This window comes from Pungitius pungitius, chromosome 13, assembly GCF_949316345.1.
Source record: "Pungitius pungitius chromosome 13, fPunPun2.1, whole genome shotgun sequence".
Taxonomy (NCBI): Eukaryota; Metazoa; Chordata; class Actinopteri; order Perciformes; family Gasterosteidae; genus Pungitius; species Pungitius pungitius.
Window position 1 is genome coordinate 16,860,561 of NC_084912.1, and position 23,487 is coordinate 16,884,047.

At 42.7% G+C, this 23,487-nt stretch overlaps 1 protein-coding gene across 1 annotated transcript; it reads left to right on the forward strand.

Moving 5' to 3' along the window:
- The first annotated feature begins 105 nt into the window (after positions 1 to 105).
- On the forward strand, positions 106 to 20,341 carry ncapd3 (non-SMC condensin II complex, subunit D3). Its single transcript, XM_037466565.2, has 35 exons — positions 106 to 506; positions 928 to 1,085; positions 1,230 to 1,392; positions 4,129 to 4,295; positions 4,813 to 4,995; positions 5,074 to 5,135; positions 5,221 to 5,308; positions 5,687 to 5,820; positions 5,965 to 6,037; positions 6,124 to 6,249; positions 6,671 to 6,923; positions 7,529 to 7,567; positions 9,843 to 9,935; positions 10,071 to 10,144; positions 10,225 to 10,359; positions 10,432 to 10,652; positions 11,117 to 11,308; positions 11,414 to 11,511; positions 11,598 to 11,707; positions 12,044 to 12,151; positions 12,609 to 12,723; positions 13,533 to 13,622; positions 14,223 to 14,461; positions 16,158 to 16,237; positions 16,674 to 16,811; positions 16,907 to 17,040; positions 17,110 to 17,318; positions 17,514 to 17,624; positions 17,734 to 17,901; positions 18,345 to 18,457; positions 18,556 to 18,596; positions 19,410 to 19,457; positions 19,732 to 19,794; positions 19,885 to 19,933; positions 20,179 to 20,341. The coding sequence occupies exons 1-35, from the start codon at positions 455 to 457 to the stop codon at positions 20,246 to 20,248; spliced, it is 4,197 nt and encodes a 1,398-aa protein (XP_037322462.2). The 5' UTR covers positions 106 to 454; the 3' UTR covers positions 20,249 to 20,341.
- Positions 20,342 to 23,487: the final 3,146 nt, after the last annotated feature.

Sequence of the window (23,487 nt, forward strand, 5' to 3'; positions counted from 1 at the left end):
ATACTATTTCTAGGAATATTTTCAAACAATGTCTCGCTCATTGTAGATCAAATTATGTCTCATAACAATACTGCAGGGTTTATTTTAGGGACATTTGTTATCCATAATCCATAATCTATAAGACACAAACCGTATTGGTGTTTTTGATGAGAGAACTGAACTTGTTTCAATCAATGTTCTGAATGTTTTTTTTAATTTCCCTGCTTGGATGTTTATAACATCGGTGCTCGGTTGTTCAAACTAGCTACTGATTATGTCGTATCTTTTCATACTATATATATTTGTTTTTAGGCTGCAGTCCCTACTTGAACAAACAAAGCGAACAGAACGTACTCCGGACCAGACGGTGGCGGTAATGAGGCTTAAAGGAGTACATATCAGTGACGACATCTTTACTGCGCATGAGTAAAAGAGTGTTAACTTTTGGGCGGGCTGATTCAAAAACGTAAACAAGATGTCTCTGATATCCGCGCTGCAGTTTCTGAGGTTAAATGAAATCCCCGAAGGTAAATAATGTGTATTTCTGTACGTTGTAAACAATCTTTTCTATCGTATTGCATATAGAGACCACGCGAAATTGAATGTGTGCAATGTTGACACATCGCGGAGCGCTTTCCCGGGATATGTACCCTGACCCGCGTCACGTCACTGGAAGAACTAACTCCACACACATAACCTAACTCCATTTAACTTTTTACCCAGCGGTTTGGGCTTCTCCAGACCAAGATTAGTTTAGCATTAACTAGTAAGTGGCGGGGTAAAGAATGCGTGCGTATAATTACGGCTGAACTCTTGGCTGGTTTTAGCAGCTGCTTCAACAGATCTTTGATGCGTAAAACCTTCTCCCTCAGAAGGATGGAGCTCTTTCAGGTTAAGAAAACCGGTACTGCTCACTTGGCGACTTGATATGATGGTTGTGTTTTGCAGCCTGGGTGAACGCAGTGTGGGACTTGGAGTTCACAGAGAGGAAACCACTGGATGACACCATAGCGGAACAACTCTCAGTCAGTGGAGACAAGGACTTCAGAACTTTGTACCAGTGTCTGCTGGACCATGCTGTGGACCAACAAGACGGAGCTTTACAGGTAAAAACTCAATCTCATGTCCTCTCCTCCATGGAAAACAAATCCAAATGTATGTGTCAGAAATGCAGCTGGCCTTAGGTGCCCCCAAAAGGCTGTGTACTTTTTCTTTTCTGGTAGCAGCAATAAACTGTCTTTGCACTGCAGAGTATCTGGTCGATTCTGGGAGAGAACCACGTGTCCATCAAGTCCCTAGTGGCTGTGCTGTCCTTCTTTGTTCTGGCTGGAAAAGCTAAAAGTGCCAACGTCCAGCAGAGGGTGAGCAGCCTGCATGCAGCCTCCCTCTACCTGCTGCTCCTGGGAGTCCAAGGTGAGAATATCTGAGAAATAACACACACGCAAGAAAGTCTGCATTGAGTGTTGCTACAGCGCCATGGAGATGTTAAAACACAGCAGTGTGGTTTTCTTCTGTCGAATAACAGTAAGACGATACTGTCCAGCTTGTTGAAGTTCAGTACAGGTGATGGTAGTTTGGGGGCATCTAATTGCACAAATCAAGTAGAATGACATGTGTTGTTATGTTTATAACCTGCAGTGTGCATTATGGAGCTACTTCTCAATTGTGCTGCACCACCATATTTCTACAGTAGCTAAGGAGAGACAAAGCAACATCTGGTTCTAATGAGACATTTTTATGAGCAAACTGTTGACCAAGGTTATGGAAAAGAAAGAAAAACAACTGCTGAAAATGAATATGTGTTCTAGAATAATTACAAGTAGACTCTTTAGCTATTTAGATATATTTTTTCATGTTTTCAGTTTGTGCTCTGATTTCTAATGATTTAAAATATCTTTTGGTCAATTATTACTATACTATTAATTTATCTCAATGTAATTTTGTAAGATTACATTTTTTGAAAGAAACCTGTGGCAGATCCTGATCCATTGATTATACATTCGCCAAAAACTTGAGAAAACATGAGATAATGCTATTCATTAGGGGTGCAACCGATCATAAACCTCACATCACGGCTTGGATCAGCAAAGAAAAGGAGAAGAAGTCAAATATAACTTTGCTTTCCATTAAGTAAAGAAGTCCAAAAACACAGTACAAAAGTACTATTGGCTATAGTTTTATATACAACTTAAGGTTCAATTTTCAAAATAAAACATTAGAATAGTCGATTCTGTTCTGTTCTGATTCTGTAAGTGCAACATGAATTGTGACGACTTGATACCCTGTTTCTCTACTCAATACTGAATAATCAATTGTTGCTGTAATGGCTTCAGCCCGTTTGGACTCAAAACCCCTTCCTTAAATGCTGATACGATGTTGCTACGCCTGTACTCTGTCGCTGGTAGACCAGGATCGTGGTGCTTCAGATGTGTGGCATTTATTGCTGGGATCATACCACTTTCTATTCTATATTTAACACAAAAATGATTTGATACCATTACGGTTGCAAAATTCAAAGTTGGAAACTTTCCATGTGAATTAACTGGAATAAACTGGAAATTCTGGGGTAATTTAACTGTATTTACCTCGTCATAAGCAGACATGCATGCAAACATTTCTAATCCAACTTTAAAAAATGATATTTTTTACTTTTTTGATATTTTGTGAAGAATTTTTTCATTCATACATTTTTTTTAATCCTTTAATTTCTCTAAATGTTTTCAACGTCCTCCTCACTGTCCACTTCTTCAACATCTGACTCCCAAACAGTGACCAGTTTTGCTCAGACGCTCTGAACGCGCAGCAGGACTCTTGTGGTCAGTTTGCGTGTATCGCGTATTCGCGCCCGACGCAGCTGAGAGGGGGCGTGGTTTATCACCCTGAAACAGATCAACTTTCTGCCATTGCTTTTTCCTCGCGTCATACTTTTTTAGTAGCGTTTAGTTTAGTCCTTCATGCAAATTACCTGTAAATGAGTGTCTTACAACCATGGGTTTGCCAAGTGTATTTTTTTTTTTTCAAACTAGAGAGACCTACAAGTAGCGCATCGTCTTAAATAAAGTGAAGTACGTCTTAATGAGGCTTTAGAAATCAACACAAAGGGATTCTGTATGTGTTCAGAAAGTTTGAAGCATTTGGCCAATGTTTAGATTACCGACGGCAGCCAGCGGACCGACTACTTCCCCTCTCCCCCGTCCGGCCAAACCGTTCGTCAGCCCTGCAGTAGTGTGGTCTCAATAGCCCTACTGCAGTGTGATAAGTTGCCCTACTCTCGCTTTTTGATGCACCCCAAAAAGCCGCGAAAGGCTTCCCCAAATCCCCGAGCCAAAATTCCCGTGGAAACTTTCCGCCCTTTGCAACCCCAGATACCACATAGGGCTGCACGGTACACCGGCTCAAACGGGACACAGTTATAAGATCTCCTAATGGTCGTTCATACTGGTGTACGCCATAACAACTAAAGTTGCTCTTCGACAGGCGGCAGATTTTATTTTTACACGCCATCACAGAGCGCCCGGCGGTTGGAGCTAGTTGTCTTACGTGTGTTGAGAGTGAGTCATGGTTATAACTTTATAACAACAATGAATAACCCACAACAAACTCTCTTTACAGGGTAAAACACCACAACACAACAGCTTGAGACACATCAACATTTTGTAATACTAATAACTGCAAATTTATAAAAAATGTCCCTGCCGAACTGCATGCTGGGTACAGCTCACAACCAGATGTAACTTAACTAACTCTGTTGCTACGGAAAAGAGCGATACAGGAGGAATAACGAGCGACCAGAGATGCACCAACACAACATGTGCCCAAGAGAGGAGCGGTGTCTGTTTGGAGGGAGTTTCGAGCAAGTTGAGCAGCTGTTCGGGTAGCCGTGGTCGTTTTCGGGGTCAATGAATTAATGCATTTACTTGAAAAAGCCATACCGTGAAACCGTCAGAATGTTTCTTAATACCGTGGTATGGATTTTCGGCCATACCATCCAGCCCTAATACCACAAATACAACACTGGCATATTCATCTATAATAGTATAACAAAACATCTGTACTATATGTAGCGTACTATAAAAGGAACATCAGCAGTAAAACTTTGTTATACACTCATGATTACACAATTAAAGAAAAATAAATTGTTGCTTCCAGGGAGCATCGCCGCCAAGGTTTTCCATGAAGTTCTGCTGGACACGTGTTCCGATCTGACCTCTCACTGCTGGCCTCAGGACTCCAGAAAGAAGCGCAAGAAGGACGGCCCAAAGAGTTCTCAGGCTGACGGCAAGCGCTCCAAACCGCAGGGGAAAGACGCTCCACAGGTAAAGTCCTCCTTCTGAACCCCCCCCAAACTGCCAACAGATACGAGGTAACACAGCGGGCACAAACACTGGCCTCTCATGTGGTGCTACCCAGCAGGTTGATTAAGTTAATTCAACCTTCTGGGATTGCCATGATGTGAGAGTTAGAGTGAATGTCTACTAAGGGGGGATTTTCTCTGCCAATGCTAGTGTTTGACGCCGGGAGAGGGGAACCATGGGGGAGGGCCACACAAATGTTCTTTGAATTTAGGGTACATGCTTCATAACTTTAAAATACAATGTTGTGGTATAAGTTCATCAATCAATACATTTTTAAATATATTCACATTTTTTACTATGTGATAAACCGCTCTTTCTTATGATAAAATGTGAATTTAAAAAAAATATGATGAAACAAAAAACACCAAATATAGGGAAACAAAACAGAACATGAAACCAAACAAACACATTTTTTTATGGACCTAATGAAGTGTAAAGGATTTTGGGAAATGATATTGCCTGTCTCCGTTGTCCTCAGTGGGAAGTGAACGAGGCAGATGACGAAGAAGAGGAGGAGGAGGAGGAGGAGGAGCTTCATTTCTCCGCCCAGGACTTGGTAAAGATCAGGGATGCTGTGGTTCTCCTGGTTCGAAGCCTCCTTAGACTCCTCCAGGCGTTTCCGCTCAGAGACAGACCACAGAGTGCCGACAACTGCACGCAGGTAGCTGGTGGTGTCATTGCTCCGCCCTCGCTCCGCACCACCTGCTGCCCTTCCAACGTGTTTCTGTTTCATCCGCAGATCTTTTGCAAGTTGCTGCACTTTGAGCCGGTCCCTGGGGAGATGACCTTTGCGACTCCACAGTGAGTTTTCGCCTTCACCTCTCTCCGTGGTAAAAGAATCTGTGCAGGATTTTGGAGAACTGATGTTCGTGTTGCTTCTGCACAGGGATGTCACCCAGCTGAGGAGTGTGCCTGAGATGGCATTCTGCGGCTTGCAGCTGCTCTGCTCGTCTAAACACGGAGACCAGAAAGAAGTAAGCTGGAGTCATCATGGTCCACTATTTGAACATATCTCACTAAATGTATATACATGGATATACATATATATCCATATACACACATATACAAAAATGTGTATATTTCAGCTGTTGTCTTTGCTTTCCATAACTTTTTGCACCTCCTTTTCTTCATGTGTTCAATACCTTTTCCCTGCGTCATTTCACATTATTACACATAACTTTATTTCTGAACTTCTTTGTTTTGGTTTCTTTGTATGTATGTATCACTTGGGTTGTTACCAACTTCTGGTGAAAATGCCAATAGGTCAATAGTTCCTTTGGAAATATATTTACTGAGACAAATGGTGACTTATTTCACTCGCTGTATGTGTGTGTGATGTTTCTGTTGTCCAGTCGCTGCGGAGGGTCTTCCACCGGCTTCTCTACATCATCCTGATGATGAATAAAGAAGGCCGAGGGAAACCATCGCTCCTCATACCCAGCCAGTCTGTCCTTTCCACCCGGGACCAGACCATCCATTTTGTTTGGTAAACAGCTTTGTTTTCATCAATTGTAGATTTACTTCTTTCAAATTCCAAATTACTTCTGTTGGCTCATCAGAACAGACTACAGATTACTCTTTAGCCATTTAAATGTATGACTTCGTACATACTTCATGTGTTTTATTACAGTCATCTTGTGGATAAGTTGAAGGAGATAGCGCTGCCTGTCCTGCAAATCCTCCTGCAGCATATCTGCTTCCAGGTAAATCCTGCAGCCACCTGTTGGTATGATGCACTTCCCGTCTGTGAGAGTTCAGAGCATCTAGCCCAATCCCAATCTCTGTTTAGATGGTGGAGAAGAGCGACTTTCGTAGCCACGGAGCCCAGGCTGTGGGTATGTTGACGTCCCAGATGAGCAGTAAAGACTATGCCTGCTTCATCAAGTGGCTGTTTAAATTCTCCAATAGCTCAAAGGTAACATGAACATGATGAAGGTAACATTCCAACAATAAAAAGTCTGAAAAAGATTCCGAACAATACTTTGGATGCTTCAAAGCATGAACCCAACAATGACGTTCTGTCTTAAGCAGGTTTGTTGGTTGTGAAACAGAAAATGTACTGTATATTCATAACATCCCCCAGGGGGGTGTCTCTGTCATCCATGAAAATATTTTGCCAATGCATTGTCTATAGAGCCAGTCCACTGTAGGACATGTAGTCCTAATAATTTTGAAAATGGTTTAATAAAGGCAACATTTAAGGACAGATATATATTCAAGCCTTCAGCCGGCAGAAAATATCCCCCATAGACTGAAAGCTATAGTCTGAACAGTAGTCAGGCTTTGTTTCATCCTGTCAAATTGTTGTGTGCACTGAGCTCTGCTGGATTCTGCAGATGGTGTGCCGGCTGTTTTCTGTGGACGTGGTAATGGTTCTGCTGGAGCAGCCCGAGAGGGGGCCGCAGGAGTGTCAGGATGCAGATCTTTCCTGCTTCCTGTCGCACAAGTTCCTGATCCAGAACCTTCTGTTTGCCCGGCGGGTCGATGAATCGCCCTCGGTCCAAAGTCACGCCCTGGCCAGTCTGGCGCAGTGTCTGGAGCTGCCTTCATTCAACGTCACCCGGGCGGTCCACAACCTCTTCTCTGCCAGTGAGAACACACGCACGCACACACACTTTGGACTAGTAGAAACACACAGGTTGGGTGTTAGAAGAATTCTTGCGTGACACCAGTGTAAAATCATTTTAAAAAAGGACATTTATCAAATTCTACTTGAAAGCAGGATAAAGAATTGACACACGTGGAGTGGGAATATATAGTTGTAAGATAACCCTGGACAAACTGGTGGGCTCAGGGTAAACACTAAGTACTGGTAATCGACATTGGATGTAGACAATCATCTTTAGCAGCACGAGATTATAAACAGCGACGCACAAATATCTTAAATATAAGATGACCCAGAACAAAAGATGCCTCTGTGAGAGAGCACAGACTTTCTGTCATCCAAGTAATTCTGACTACGGTGGAACATTATTTAAGTTTTTCCAAACAAAACAACAGACTTGTTTCCCCACAAAGTCTGTGTAGATGTAATGAATTTGGTCTGATCTGAAACTACGTTGGCAAAGCACTTTGTAGCGCTAAGAGATGTGAGGTGATATTCATATATATATGTGTGTTGCTGTGTTTGTATCTTAAACTGTTCTGTGCTGATCCATTTCCACTGAAGTAACTCGTCTCCTCTCTGTGTTTAGCTGGAACCCAGACAGTGTTGGAAGGCGAAATCACAGAAGGTACGATCATTGGATTATTGTGCACCACAGAGGCTGATTGTGACAAACATGTCTCTCAGAATAGGGAAGAGCTTTTTTTGGAGACTCTTCGCTGGGTCATGAAAAGATGAATCTTGACAGACAGCGGGGACCAGACCCCCGGGACACCGGCTGGTTTCTTTTGAATGATTCAAACTAAACTTGGGTCAGGATCTAACACATAGTAACTGTTTTAAATGTATAGAGCAGGGGTATTAAACTAATATGTAAAGAGGTCCAGTTAGAGCATAATGTGACTACTTTGTGTGACTTTGGTTCAGCTGCCACACGGACATTTTTTCACAGTAAAAGAAATGTTTGTGTGTTGTCAGCTTTATAGAGATTAAGCCACTCGTTTATAATCATAATAATAAAGAGTGGCTTAATCTATGCAGAACATTGATTTATCATTTACAAAATTTGCAGCAGGATACAAAGGAAAAAAAGCAGGGAAAAAAACCTGGGTCTACGTTTGCGTCTTATGTTGATGGAATCGTTTCAATTCATGGTTCTAAAATACTAGCGTGTGTTGCAACGCAATTCAAAACACTAGGTGGAAAAACGTTTTTTTGTTGAAGACGACCTAGAGAGTGACGTCTTTGTGTGGGGAAGTTGTTGGTTGGAATGCATTGATGTAGATCTGTTATCGGGTGATGACAATTAACTAAATGGAAGTTAAACGAGAGCGTACAGCCGCTCACAATACGCCTCTTCTTCTAGTTTTGAATTCATTTAATGATGCTTAGATCCTTCGACAAGCTGTTAGAAGTGATTGGCAGGAACGCGCTTGAAGAGGCACATGAGCCGCTGTAGCGTAGTGGGGGGGCAGCGGCTTTAATGGAGCGTGTAGACTCATAAACCCGACAGGACATGCAGGAATAACTGCAGTAGCGCCGAGTGCGGAAAGTGGTCGGTGGAAGGATCCTTTTTAGAGCGACACAAGCCGATCTCAGTTGGGTATTAAGCGGCATGTGAAGTCCATGTAACGTTAAATGAGTATTTTCATGACCATGGACCAAGTTTGTGTATTGCGTTTCTTAGAGTGGAGACAGAGTGAGAGTCGTGTCAGAGTTCAGTAAAAATAAAATGGCACTTTTGACTTCACGGGAACACTATTCACTTTTCGCGGCCGTCCTCCAATCAGAGGGTTGTTGGTTTGATCCCAGGCTAACCTGCATGTCAGTGTGTCCTTGGGCAAGACACTTAACCCCAGCATTGCTCCTCTAGCTGTGACTACAGTGTGTGAATGTTAGTTACTGATGGGCAGGTGCCACTGTGTATGGTAGGTCCTGTCATTGGTGTATGAATGGGTGAATGATGTTATGTAGTGTTAAGGTGCTTTGAGTGGTCAGAAGACTAGAAGAGCGCTGTACAAGTACCAAGTCTATTTATTTTGAATGACAAACATTCTTTCTCCCAACCCCCCCCTCACCCATTTCCATTATTTCAAAATAAAAGCCTCAATGATTATCTGTACCTCAACCATAAAGCACAGAATGAAGTTGTTTTGTTCAAATACGAACTGCTCTTTCAAATACTAGTACAACTAGTACTTACTGCTACTACCACAATTACAACTATAACTAGTACTAAACCTTAAATTACTACAAAAATATTATTTCTGTATTTTTTTGCAGAATGCAGGAATTGGCCATACCTACATAATGCATTTCTAGTTGTCGTATTTTCCTCCACAACTTTGTGCACCACTCGACCGGCAAACCGACGTTTGCAGAGATGAATTGGACGCCATCGGGCGTCCTTATAGTCCGCCAATGACGGGTTGTACAAGTGGTCATATTCACAGATTTCTTCCAACAAAAACTCTTCAAACTGTTTTCGTCTCTCGTAAAAAATTCTTCTTTTTAATAATGGCGGAATTATGTAGAGACTCCGGTAAGGATGTAATTAGTAGACCAATCACAGCCTTGCGGACTGCGTGAGCTTGCGTAGCTTTTGACGCTGAGTCTAGAAAAATTGGTCAACGCATGCAAGAGGCGGTGAAAAGGCAGCAAGAGGCTCTTGCGTCTGTGTGTCCTTGCATTTCTCTGAAAATGCAGAAGCATAAACTAGGCTTTACACTACAATAGAACATTAATCGTTAGTCGTTAATCATTAGTCTCTTTTTGGTCCGGATCCGGATCGCCAGTTAGTGACCTCTTGTATAGAGGTTTGATACCCAGGTATTAATAGTTGTTTGTTGTTGGAAGTGTTGATTTCTTTTTTTTTTTTTTAGAAATGTGACTGTGTGTTTCAGAAAGCCTTAGTTGCCATCGGACTCAGAAAAGCTACCAAACTCTCCCGTTCAAGACTGTGGAGATCACCAGCGCAGACAGCTTCCAGTGTGAAGGTGAGGATCGACCATTCAAATGATCTTTATTGTATCAATGCATTGGCATCTTCTAAATATATGGGCAAGAACTCGTTTCACCTTAGTGTATGTGTGTATACATTGAAAGTGTGTTGATATGTTTGATCAATGCAGCAAAAGAGAACCTGGCTCACCTCCTGCGCCGGGTACAAGACTCAAAGACTCACGTCAGAAAGTCTGCACTGCAGGTATCAGGAAAACTGAGCTTCATGTTACTAATTCAAATAAAGGACCCTTTTAACCTTTGTGCTCTTGCGTCCCCACGCAGGCTCTCGTGGGGCTCCTGAAACACAGCGTGATTCCGCTGAGCTGGGAGAACCTGGCTACGGTGTCCGAGCGCTGCAGGGACCCGGCCGTGTCTGTGAAGAAGAAAGCCATGCAGTGCGTCGCAGAGCTGCTCGCCGTGAGTCCCAAACAACATGAACTGAGAGAAAGGGAAATGTGTTGTACAATTTGTGTTTCCTCTGACCGCCAGGCTAAACCAGAGAGTAGCGTGGTGCAGAAGGTGTGGCTGCAGGGTGTAGTGCCGGCTTTGGTGGACCCTGAGAACTCTGTGCGGGACAAGGCCCTGGAGGCTCTGGACCAGGTCCTGCTGAGCCAGCTCAAACCGTACTCTGCCAGCCGCCACCTGGATGCTGGCCAAAGGCTGACCTGGGACTTGTTGGGCCTGCTCTCCAGCGAGTGCCGGAACCTCAGGTTGAACCAGCTGCATTCAGTCTACATTTACTTACTCTATCCTCCGAACAATTATATTTTTCAGATTTATTTAAAATGCGGCAGGTCTCTCTCTCTTTCCCAGCTAACTCACTTTAACATGAACATGTACCAGATTACGGGTCAGTCGTATTTGTTCAAAATATGTCTCTTAGTTTTTCCGCCTCTGTGAAGTCTCTGGAGGGAATTGATGCTTTTGTTCGTTTACAGTTTCTTTGCAAACTTGACAATAGTTGTGCAGAACTAAATGAATATTGATAAGAAGAGGAAAATCCTCTGTTTTGTGTCCGGCACCCTCCTCAAAGTGTCATAATAATAGCTTGATTCCTTCTCAAAATGCTGGCTCTAATTAGGAATCATTACAAAGCTTTCTTTACTGACATTCAAATGGTGCCATCAGATTACCACTGCTGTCACTCACGTTGCTTCTTGTGCCGGGTCTCCAGCTGGTATTTCAGCAGGGCCTTCACCATCTGGTCCAAACAGAACAAGTTCACAGAGGTGCTCATCGCCAACCTGATCTCGCACACGGAGGCAGATCACGCCGCTGGGGCCTGGCTGCTGCTCTCCAAGGTAACCGCCTCGTCCATCAGCGTGCCCCACGGGAAGATCCTGGACGCCTGGCACAGTATGGTCAGGTGAGAGGGATGTGTTCAAAGTTTATTGCCAACATTTATAGCTGAGAACCTAGTGCTGCCTGGGTGATTTCATTTATTTAACTTAACCACTTAAATGGCTTTTAGATCAAAGAACATGACCGTGACAACCTGCTGTGACATCTTGGGTGTGATGGGAGACATTGCTGAGGATTTAAACAAAGACACCAAGGAAAGGATAGTTGGTTAGTGACAATATGTGTGGCATGATGGGAGATTTGACAGGAATTTGGAAACTTCATAATCTCTCTTTCTGTCTCGGTCTCTCTAGCTGATCTGATGTCTTGGTTGAAGACTTTTACTTTGTCTCTGGAGGTAATCTGTGCCGCCATGGAGACACTTTATCAACTTGGCCGAAGCAAAGACATCAAACAGACTCAGGTTGGAGATTTTTCCTTTACAACTGCCTCACATACAGTTTAGTAATGAGAAAGGTTGTGGTGCAAAATGTATGATTCTATTGCAAAACAATTCCATCCAAATCTTAAAATAAAAAACATCTTTGCAGGAGTAGATTACATACAAAATCAATGCAGAAATAACCAAGTTTAACAGCCCATGGTTGACAAAACAAGTCAATTACAAACAGACTCTAAACCTGCCAGAGTCACAGTTCATCATCCAGCGTTAAATAGCATCTCCCGATATGATGTTCTATAAACACCTCATCCCTAGGTTCGTCCCGTCAGATGTGATCTTTTTTTTTGTTTTCCTCAGGCTTTTCTGAGCTTGCACTGTGGTGAGTTGATGTCTGTGTGCGAGGCTTATTTAGCCAGCGTCCTCCTGAGAGAAAAAGGAGCCCAGAACCTGAATGAGGAGCTGATGGTGAGACTATACACAACACTTCTAAAAGCATCTTCTGCTCCCCGTTCTCTGACATGGTATTCATAGGAGCAATGAAACAGAGCTCTTAGCGTCAAAGCCAGACTCTGAGCTCATAGGCACATCAGGATGGTAAAAAAAAGACACGTGGTCATCATGAAACCATAAATGTCTGGGTGCTTTGAACATTTAAATATAGCCACCGGTGAACTCATTTAAAGGCTTCTTCTGATGCGCACGTTTTTTCGTTCTATTATTCGACATAGAACAGACAGTTTTTCATCTGTTCAAAATACGGCATGCAAAAGTCATGTTTAGGGTTGAATCTTGTTCCCGATCACTGACAACAGCTCTGCTGTCTCATCAGTTAAATTAACATTTAGGAGAATTGCAGGAAAGTTGTAGGGGACTGAATGTGGTTCGCCGCGTCATGTGAACCTGAAAATGCGCTGTCTTCCAGGTGAAACACCTCCACACTCTGGGTGTGGCATCACTCCACTGTCCCGCCAAGGTCAGCAAACGGACTGTGCTGCTTGTTGAGTCCGTCCTGATGATACATTCTGACAAACTGGCAGGTAAGGAGCATTATCACCGTGGCAGATGAAACCACGTTCCCCTGCTCGCTAAGGTACAAACCCGGTTTGGTGGTTTGAGGAAAAAAACAGGTCTTCTCCTCAACACTGTTGGACCAAACACATATACGTTATAATGGTAAGGGAAACACTGGGCTTTGGTCTGAATTTCACTCACATGAATATAACATGGAAAAAGTAGGCTGGGAAATAAATGGCATTATGAAATAAAGTCCCCTAACACATATTCAAGTAGTCCTTTTTGAAAGATGTGGCTTTGAAGAAAGAGCACAAAAATATTTGTATTATTTGTATATGTATTGCCTAACTCACTCATTTCAAGATTAGTTTAAGTGAGTGTGTGTGTGTGTGCGCGCGCATCAACATTTAGAATAAGTGATTGCAGGAAAGGTATAGGGTACTGAATGTGGTTATCCACGTCATGTGTACCTGAAAATGCACACAGATATATTAATGCTAAATTTTATTTATTATTTTTTTCAACCAAATTTAAATGTCTTTAGAATCAGAATTGTATTACTTGTCTTTAAATACACATTAACATGAATCCAAAGTGTTACGGATAGATTAATGGAGAAGACGTTCTCTTTCAGTTTGCAATACACACATTTAGCCACCCACAGGAGCTCTTTCAAGCTGGGAACCAGTTCATTCACAGCACCTCTCATGCAAATACTCGTTTTTATTTTTTTTTATACTTTTGAGAGTAAAGAAAAAATCCACCCCTACATTTCTGGGCATTGAAATGTAATCTGACCTCTGAAGTAACATGCTCTCCATGATGGTGACAGAAGGCCATGAGGAGCTGCCGGCATCACTCTCCCAGTTCAAAGCAAACTCTTTGCCCACCAGAGTCAGAGCCCACGGAGTCCTCACTTTAGGTAACCGGTCCTTGCCTCATTCTATCACCATACTCTAGGTCTGCATGAACTACTTTTAAATCAAAGTTGTGGGGTGATGGTACGTGTCCAGGAAACTTTGTCTGGATGCACAGGGTCATGTAGCTTAACACCTGATGGTCTGCTAGTAGGTACAAGTCCCCGTTTTCCATAATGTGGGTCTGAATTAATTGCAAGTGAGATTAAAGTATTCCTTTTTAGAGTGACAACAGCTAGTTGGTTTAACAGATTTATTTATTTTTCAAAAGTGACAATTTGCATTGGACACACCTGATTTGCATAAAGTATGCTGGACCAACAATTCATGCAAATGAGGGAACCATCTCGATGCCCCTGTCTCTCAAAGAGCAGAACTTTGCTACCAGGATGTGTTGCACAGCTGCTTACCGTAGCCTCACCTATTGATTTGTACATTTCTGAACCATCGAATTGTGCATTTTGCCATCTAGTTTTTCTGATTTTACGTTTTCTTATGATGGATCCTGTGTATCATTAGAGATTGAAGCCTTAACTTCCATGCATTTCAGCCCTCTAATCACACATCTAACAGTTTCTTTCCCGTGGCTGTCCGTCCGGATTCAGGCAAACTGTGTCTACAGCACGAAGAACTCGTCAAGAAATACCTGCCGGTGTTCGCCAGGGAGCTGGAGGTTGGCACGGAAGTTGCCGTGCGTAACAACTTGGTTGTGATCATGTGTGACCTGAGCATTCGATACACCAACAGGGTGGACAACTACATCCCCAACATCTCTGCTTGTCTGCAAGACAGCGAAGCAATCATCAGAGAGCACACTCTTATCATGCTGACCAACTTGCTGCAGGTGGGAACTGTTCTACGCTTTCTTCACTAGGCTACAGTCAGATGAATGTTTTCTTCATGAATTATTCATTGAAGCTTCTTAAAGAAATATTGATACCTATAGTTTTCAAGCTCACGTTTAGATTTTTTCCTCTGTCAAATAAAAATGTTTTACTTTAGTTGACCTTTATATCAGAACTAGCAAACTATTGACAAGCTAATTGAAAACAATGGAATGTGGGCTAACTCTAAAAAAACAAATATGAGGCATTTTCAGTCCCCCTGCATTTGTCAAACGTCGACAAATATACCGCACTCCAAAAACTTAATTAAAAACCCCAAGTCTTCAATCACCAGCAGTAAAGAGAGAGAGCTGTCGGTAATGGTATAGCAGAGTTGGAAAATGGGTAAAGAAACCTATTACATTACATGGTATTTAGCTGCCGCTTTTATCCAACGCGACTTACATTGAATTGTAACCCTTACATTCCGCCTGGGGAGCAATTAGGGGTTAGGTGTCTTGCTCAAGGACACTTCAACAAGGTACATGGAGCAGCCGGGATTCGGACCACCAATCTTGTGGCTCCCAGCGCATCACGCTACTCCATGCGCCACCATCGCCACGATAGTTGCAGATGACATGTTAAAATGTATCAGATCTGGCCAGGATTTTAGTTTAAATAAATAAACTGAATATGAAGGTTACAATGTTGACATAATGTGAGAGCGGTTGTACCTTTTGAGGGGCTAGTGACTCCCTGCAGCGTCCACTCTGTCCTCACCTCACCCATCGGTTTGTCGGGTGCTCTTTTGAAGTCTCATGTTTGTCCTTTACCTAACTGAACATCTTAAGACCATTAAGACCATAAACTCATGTTTATAATGGTCTTCTCTACAACCAGAGGAGTTGCCCTCTGCTGGTCAGTGGAGAGAATGCAAGCTTTAAGACACCCCTACATTTAAACAACATCGGCTGATGGTCCGCTCACCTTGGACTGAGGACCAAGAAGTAGGGCTGGTCAAGACTACGTGCATGTTATGATGCATTTTGTTCTATTGTACACGTCCCATCAGCATATTTAAGCTTGCTGCTGTGGCTGAGGTCAGACCCAGTGCTCCAGCAGGCATTTGCGATTCCCAGCACCGTCGTTCCTGTTGGCTGAGTATGAGTATGAGTTGGGGTGCTGACTTGGGGGTTCGATCTTCCACCGCCGATTCTCCTCCTGTGAGCGAGGTCTCCAGACTGTGGGGGGATTGAGACAAAGATGAGTCATTTCTTGTGACGGCCACTTTGGATTTAGCCCAACCAAGTCCCTGATTATTCCCAAACACACAATATGAAGCATAGGCTGTTGTCTCTTGTTAAAATGATCATCTCTCTGAGTTTTAGCCCTGCTGTAAGCTAGTGCTCTGTTTGTTTTTACAATATTTAGATTGTATGGACAAGGCAATTAAAGGACAAACGCTAACCTCCATTCCCTTTCAAACTTGGTACCCTTTTAAGGATTTGACCGGGGTTATTCTTTTTGATTGAACAGAAAAAACTGTTGCCCCATTTGAATCTCTTAGTCCCTTTGATTATCCCTGTATTTTAGCTATTGCTCTTTCATTAACTAACTGCACCTCTGTAGGCTGTTCTTTAAGGGTCTTTTAGCAAGCCATGTTTTCCATGTCCAGTTGCCTGTATTCTTAAGTTTCAATTAGTTTCTTTTTTTCAGGAGGAATTTGTGAAATGGAAGGGCTCCCTCTTCTTTCACTTCATGCTGGCGCTGGTTGACCCGGTCCCTTCAGTCGTCAGGTAGATCCCAGTGTGTGCCACTGCAGAGACCCGGGAGGTTGTTTCAAAATGTATCTAGAAACGCTGCTCACCTTGTATCAGACAGATAAACTGACTATAAAAGAAAAAAAGGATTTTTGCACAGATATGAGCATTTAAAAGAAACAAAAAGTACATAACCTGAACATCAAGGCCCCAAGCTGCTGGTTGTGTTGGAAAAAATTGGAAGCAACTTGTTCTGTGGATCTTTAGCAATCAAAACTGGGCTACATGATATATTATAGGATTTTCCATGAAATGACAATAATCCAATGCGTATGTGAATTAATCCTTTGGCGCTGGGTACAACAAGCATACACACATTTTTATTTTAGTATTGTTACCCAATATTGCTGCGAGGGCTTAAAGAAATCCAACACTTTGTCTAAACCCAAGTGCGTCTGGTTTCTTGTCCCAGTCTGTGTGAATACTGCCTGGTCCAAGTGCTGCTGAAGGACAACCCAGAAATGTTCAGCCAGCACTTTATCGAGTGCATCTTCCACTTAAGCGACTACAACAAACACAAGTCCTACAACAGGTTACCTCAAAGTGAGAGGTAGGATGCTGCCTTCTGTCATCCACTTCACATGTGGCTGTATGTATGTCTTTTGTGTATATTCATTTGCTCGTTGCAAATCATTTTTAATGCAGAGAAAAGGGCCGCTTCTCCTTGAAAGGCCCTCAGCATCGTGAGAAACGGTTTCGGATCTACCGCTTCCTGTTGGAGCACTTCACAGACACCCAGCGCTTCAACATCACTGTCAAGATCAACCAGACCATCCTAGGTGCGTGTGCGTGCGTGCTTTAAAAAGAAAGGAGGAATTCACTTGTAACCTCTACTCTTTCTTCACCAGCATGCTTTGCGGACGAGGAGCTGCAGTTGGATGAAGATGGCGCTGAAGTTTTGTCAGAGACTTTCAACATCTTGAGTCTGAAGGAGATGAAGCTGCAGGCCATGTCTACGCCGATAGAAGGCGCCGGGGGGGAGGAACCAGAGGATGAGAACATGGCCACCATCATGAAGGCTGTTCTGCAGGTGGCACAGAAGAAGGTGGTGTCACAGGTGAGCAATCAAGTTAGTTGCATCTCAAAAAACAAGATGCTCCAAACTTTTGTTGTGTCACATTCATTGAAACCCTCACAAGTAGAAAAGGAACCAGCAGCAGTTCAACATTTAGAGAACCATCAAACGGCACTGTAAAACATTGTTTGTGGCTTTTGGATGAGCTTCTCTCAGTTTCCGGCTTTTGGTCCACAGGTCCAGAAGAAGGCCTTCATTGAGAACACGGTTCCTCTCATCATCAGTTTGAAGAGCTTGCTGGAGAAGAAGCGCTCTCCGGTCCTCAGAGACCTCATGGCCTACCTTCATGTGAGACCTGCGTATTCATTTGAGGAGGGACTTGATGTGCAGTACTGTGTGGTCCAGAGGCTCCTCTCTGTGAGCCTGCACCCAACCTCTGTGTGGTCCCCTCCCCCAGGTAACAATGCAGGACTATCCTAACGAGGTGATGGAGCTTTTCTCTGGAGATGAGCAGCTGGCGGCTGAGTTGGAGTTTGATCTGAAAACGTCTGAGAAAGAGAGAGAGATGTCAAAGCAGGTAGACAACTGCAGTTTGACGGAAGACGCCCAGATTCCCCCTGCACAGGTTAGAGAGCACCACACATAGCATAATTAAACTCTTGTAGATACTCAGGGCAACTTTGAAATAAACATAGACTTTTACATATAAATATATTCATACGATGGGACAGTCAACGCGGTATTATCCTGTTCACACATTCATTCATTAAAATAATGATATTGTGCATTACTCACTAAGCTCACTGGCTTTGAATATACGCACAGACAAACCAGGAGTCACGGGACGGGGCAAAGGTAGCAAACTCTTGTGGACATTTACATTTGAAATATCTTCCAGACGGCGGAGTCAATGGAAACAACATTATTGACCCACATCACTGAATGGATGTGCAATGGCTCCGATAAAAATAAAAAATTAGTGCAAAACACTGCAATGTTAATACTAGGGTATTTTAGTCCCCTATGGTCAGTGAAGGTGTCATGGTGGTGGTTCTGCCCCCTCCTCAGAGTTTGGTCCAGGGTTCTCCTGTGAGGTCCGCTCCCCTCCTGCCGTTCAGCTTCGCCACACCTCAGCCCCCACGCCGCAGCCCCCTTGCTGCCCGACTCTCACACACGGACAGGTAGGTGTTCTACCAGAACAACATGAGGGATTCACTGCAGGGTCTGAGTGTTTAGTGTTTTTAGTTTAAGAATAACTGTGTGTGTGTTCGTGTTCCAGGCCGGCGCAACATGTGCAGTCAATGGCTCTGGAAGGAACAGGTAAAAGGCCAGGGGTTAAAATGTTTAAGTTTGGGGTTAGAGGGTCAGAGGTCGCACAAAATATAGTTCAATCAGCCTTATAAAACAATCGTGTTTTCATCCGGATTGGAGAACAGAAAAAATCCACGTGATGTTTCACAAACTGCTGAAATAGGAAATCTGTAAATAGGTCATTGTTAAACAATTTTGCATTTCAAAGGTGATGTCTCGTTAACAAATTTGTTTCTGCGAAAACAATAAAATGTTTAAACAGGTTTTACTTTCTGTTCAAAACTTAGGAGTATGGGGTCAGATCCGTCTCAATAATTGCAAATACACACAGAATGACTCACAGATGTGCATGAGACAATACACAACTGTATTTGATTTCCAATTGCACACAGAAAGATTTACAACTATTTTAATGCACACAAATAAATTACAATTTATATTTGCGGATCGGACTGCATTTATCGCTTCACACGTGTGTGTGTGTGTAGGTTTTTTGAGACTCGTCTTAAGTCGCAGAGGCCTTCTGCAAAGCGACATCACAATGGTTACAAAGAAGTGTTTTTTGCGTTTCATCAACTTTTTGCTAACCAGCTATTAAACCAGTAAGTCCGAATCTGAATACCAAAACTTTGAGGCTGTGGATTTGGCTCCATAGTATGCAGTGTCTTATGGAGCTCCAAGCAATTTTGAATCCCTTTTTTCTCGAGTCTTTCAAAAGCCTTTTAAAAAGCTGATAGCGTTCATACTTTATCAATGTAAGTAGTTTTAAGTCTTTGACAGAAATCCAAGGGTCCTGATTATTTGTTTTGTTTGACTCCTCAGTGATGCATAAAGGAGCTGTGGATGCCAGAGCCATCAGCACACCAAAAGGTAGAAGCGTCACTATGAAGAACAGTGTTTTTGAACATCTTAAAGAAAAATCCTTTCCAGGGCTCCCGATATTAACATGGAAACTGTCTCATGTCGGTGTTTCCGTTGGAAGATGTTGTTAGCCTAGCTTATTTTAAGGATAGACGCAAGAAGCAATCAATAGCTTGGCTTTGCTCAAAGTTAAAGAATTTATCTAAAAAAGTTTTGTTAAATACTTTTGTCAATTAACCTTAAAATGGAGTATTTGTTTCAGTCTTTCTTCCCTCTATTCCAGGAGTCAACATTAATTTGACCTTTGGTGAAGGAGTCAGCGTGATCTTCAGTGACCAAGGAACAAGTAAGCCCCTCTGACTTGTCACTCAACCCACTTATCGGGTGTTGTGGTTTGTAAGCATGCGCTGATGTCAGTCTGCTGTGTCCCACGCAGGTTTGGTCAGCGAGACTAGTGTTGTGCACATGCGATCAAAAGAGCAGCAGTAAGTGCAGTACTTCCTTCATAGGGTCCATAGTTTTGTTTTTTTTGTTACCATTCTACTAGCACGTTCTCCTAAGTCAATGAAAAATGTTAGTATTTACTGGACATGGCAAGTAAAGGTGTTCAGAGCTTCACGTTACGTATATGGTATATTTTATTATTTTTGAAACTGATACATTTAGTATTCTGGATTGTTTTCAGTATAGAAGATGTCATTTTTAATCTGCTTTTACTCTTGTGTTTCAGAGCACCTGGGCTGAGGCAGTGGAACGTGCAGTCTCCTCTCCGCCAGAGGAAAAAGTCCTCTAAAGATTAATACCTTTGTTCTTTTTCTACAACTATTCTTACATAGTTTATTATTCTCTTATCCTTATGGTTGATACACTTCTATTTTTGTTAATAAAGTTACGTAATATTTTTTTGTTGTAGTTGTACACTTATTCGAAAGAAATACATAAAATAACATTTATTAAAAGATCGCCACTATCTGGATCTGGATGTACAATTTCTTTTAATAGTATTGAAATTAGCCGTGACACTTCAAAGCTCGGTTGGCCGACGGCGTAGCGCCGCCCACTAATGATGTATTGTTGTTTTGCTCGACCGGGTTCGAATCCAGATTGTGGCGATCTTTTAATAAATATATGTTCTTTTATGTATTTCTTCATACGTGGCAGTGATGTAGTGCTCACTTATACAATCGTAATCGCTGCATTGGATATGGGATGCATTTTGAAACATTTTCAGCAATATGTTGGCAATGTGTGACGAATCAGGTGACCGAGGCAGACAACATCTGCCGCTGTCAAGGTAAAACAGAAGGTTCAAAACCAGTATGCACGTAACACCGGGAGAGAAAAGAATGGCTTTGGATGTGCGGAGAGTGAAATTCATCGTTTTCCTCCCTCTTTCGCACAGGTCATGATTTATCCAGTGCTTCATTTGTTAATTAAACTAAACTACTGTATGTACCGTATTTTCGCGACTATAAGGCGCACTCAAAATCCTTTTTTTTCTAAAAAAACGACGCGTGCGCCTTATAATCCGGAGCGCCATATATATGGATCAATTGGTTGATTAACGAGGATCCATTGGAGGGAAAGTCTGGTGCCAGCAGCCGCGGTAATTCCAGCTCCAACAGCGTATTGTAACGGACTGTGTTTTCATGTTCTGGAGCGGCGTTGCACTTTACAGAGTTTTGGGATGGTCAGTGAAGGGCGCACAATGTGACGTCACTCATCTTAGTGCCACCTATGGGGACGCGGGAATTGTTGTTGTTTTGGAGAGCGATGGTGTGTTTTTGTTCGGCGTAGGCTACGGCCGACAGTAGCCTGTTTCTCCACAATAAAACCAGAAGATAAGCACATTGTCCAGAGATTCATTAGCGAGAGTCGCTACAGTACATTAAAGCTCGTAGTTGGATGTCGGGATTGCGCCGACGGTCCGCCGCGAGGCGCCACCGTCTGTTCCAGCGCTGCCTCTCGGTGCAAGATGCACGAAAGCATTTGCCAAGAATGTTTTCATTAATCAAGAACGACAGTTGGAGGTTCAGAGATATTGTTAATATCCACATTAACGTTTGAACAACGTTACCATGGGAGTGAAGAGTTTTCAGAACGCTTAATAACGTTGTGTAACCTAGTGGGTGCATAACACAACCCCACTCAAACGTTTTACTGCAGTATCTTCTACTCTATGCGCCTTAAAATCTGGTGCGCTCTATATATGAAAATAGTTCTAAAATCGGCGATTCATTGAAGGTGCGCCTTATAATTCAGTGCGCCATATAGTCGCGAAAATACGGTAGTCATTTAAGAGGCTGTAATTTCCGTATTTTGTTGTAGATGTCCTTTTCACGCCAACCTTACTATTGACTCAATAATCAACTTGAATATCTACTTGTGTGCAACAGAGGAATAGCTATGGATTTACCCTTGTATGGTAACTTGGCATACTTTACTATTTTGCCACCGTTTTTTTAGATATGACATTGCTGACAAGATCCCAAGATCAGTAAAGTTCATGGGGGGGTAAATCAAGAAAACTGTCATGTTACTCATTATACTCTGTAAACTACATATGTGCTGTCATCAGACAAAACAATTTTCACAATATTAACTATAAGAAGGTCTACAGTACCGAAACGTTAGGAGTTTTTATTGTCTTTTAGGGTCTACAGCCTCGCTGATTTTAGCATATGGTTTTTATCAGATGGTCTTTTTATTTTTATCAATCCCTCTAAGGAGCCCGGTTTTATCCTGTTAGAACAACTACCTGAGTATTTTATCCCATATTTTTAATAGGAATTGAGGTTTTAAAGCACTGAGCCACCTTTGGCGTGTGGGGTGGCTCCATTATCCAGTTTTTTAATTAGTTTTATAAGTGTGTGTGTTTTTTATTTTTTTTAAATACCAAATACAAAAATATTTAACTAGCCAGTGCTTTTATCAAACCTACTCCTAAATATGGCATTTTAAATCAATACTCGGTACAAAAAATAGTTTTACCATCTTACCTTGGGGCCCTCAGTTTGTACAATAGATTGATTTTAATCAATCCCATCTAGATCGGTGGCTGAAGGCCCATATCTTTTTTTATTTATTTAACTTTATTTGATTCTTTTTAAACCTCTCTTGCTGGCTAGAGTCAGCCGATCAGAAATTATTGCGAGGCGGTTGGTTTTTAGACAAATAAATTATCCCCCCTTCCCCTTGTTTTTATTTTTCTTTTAAATTTTACATCAGGGTCTTATCCCTTTGATAGTTTTCTTATACTCACCATGTCCCACCAAACTCGTCGTCTATCACGAAGGACAGGAGAAACCAGGGGCTCACCGATAACTGAAAATGGAAAAATTCATACAGTATTTCAGACTACTACAAGCCATTCATCACACAGAGGTCATGGAAATGACACAAAGGTCACAAACCTTCCCTGTGGGAATAATGAAACAAGTTCAAAAGCTTACTGATTACACCGGCATCTCCTAATGAGGAGACAACGGAAAAAATCGGAAGAAATACTGACCAATGGATGATGGAAGTCAACATCGACATTCTCCATCATTATCAACGGGTCATACAAAGCGGCCTACGAGAATTATACCACCTAGATAAAGGAGCCTTGGAGAAAGCCATTTTATATGGAAATATCCGATACAAACGGCGACTCCAAAATTCATCTGTAGCCAAATTGAAGGCAATACTGAGGGAGGGCACTCAGTCCGCACCGAGGCTCTCGGATGGGACCACCAGTATGGAGCTGGAAACAGGCCTGGGCAGCCCACCGAGAGCCCAGGCCCCTACCCGCTCCCGGAGGGTAAACCCCGTGGTCCAGGACATGGACCCAGGGGCCCACTTGATTCCCGCCCTGGGGATGACCCACACAGTTATCAGCATCTTAGCCCCGACCTGATCAATCCCAACTCCTCTCCTGACCCCCATCCCAATTTCTTTCCCGTTTCCCATCCCCTTGAGGCAGACAATGCTGGAACAGTGGGGGCCTCCCTCTCGGGATCCCCACGGGCCCAACTAGAATCCTTGGACGGTAGTGAAA

Bases quoted from the DNA above. Each gene is read 5' to 3' on its own strand.
- ncapd3 (XM_037466565.2), top strand. From the start codon at position 455: ATGTCTCTGATATCCGCGCTGCAGTTTCTGAGGTTAAATGAAATCCCC. The intron at 6,250-6,670 runs GTAACATGAACA...TGGATTCTGCAG, and splicing joins AATTCTCCAATAGCTCAAAG to ATGGTGTGCCGGCTGTTTTC. The intron at 19,458-19,731 runs GTAGAAGCGTCA...CCTCTATTCCAG, and splicing joins AGCCATCAGCACACCAAAAG to GAGTCAACATTAATTTGACC.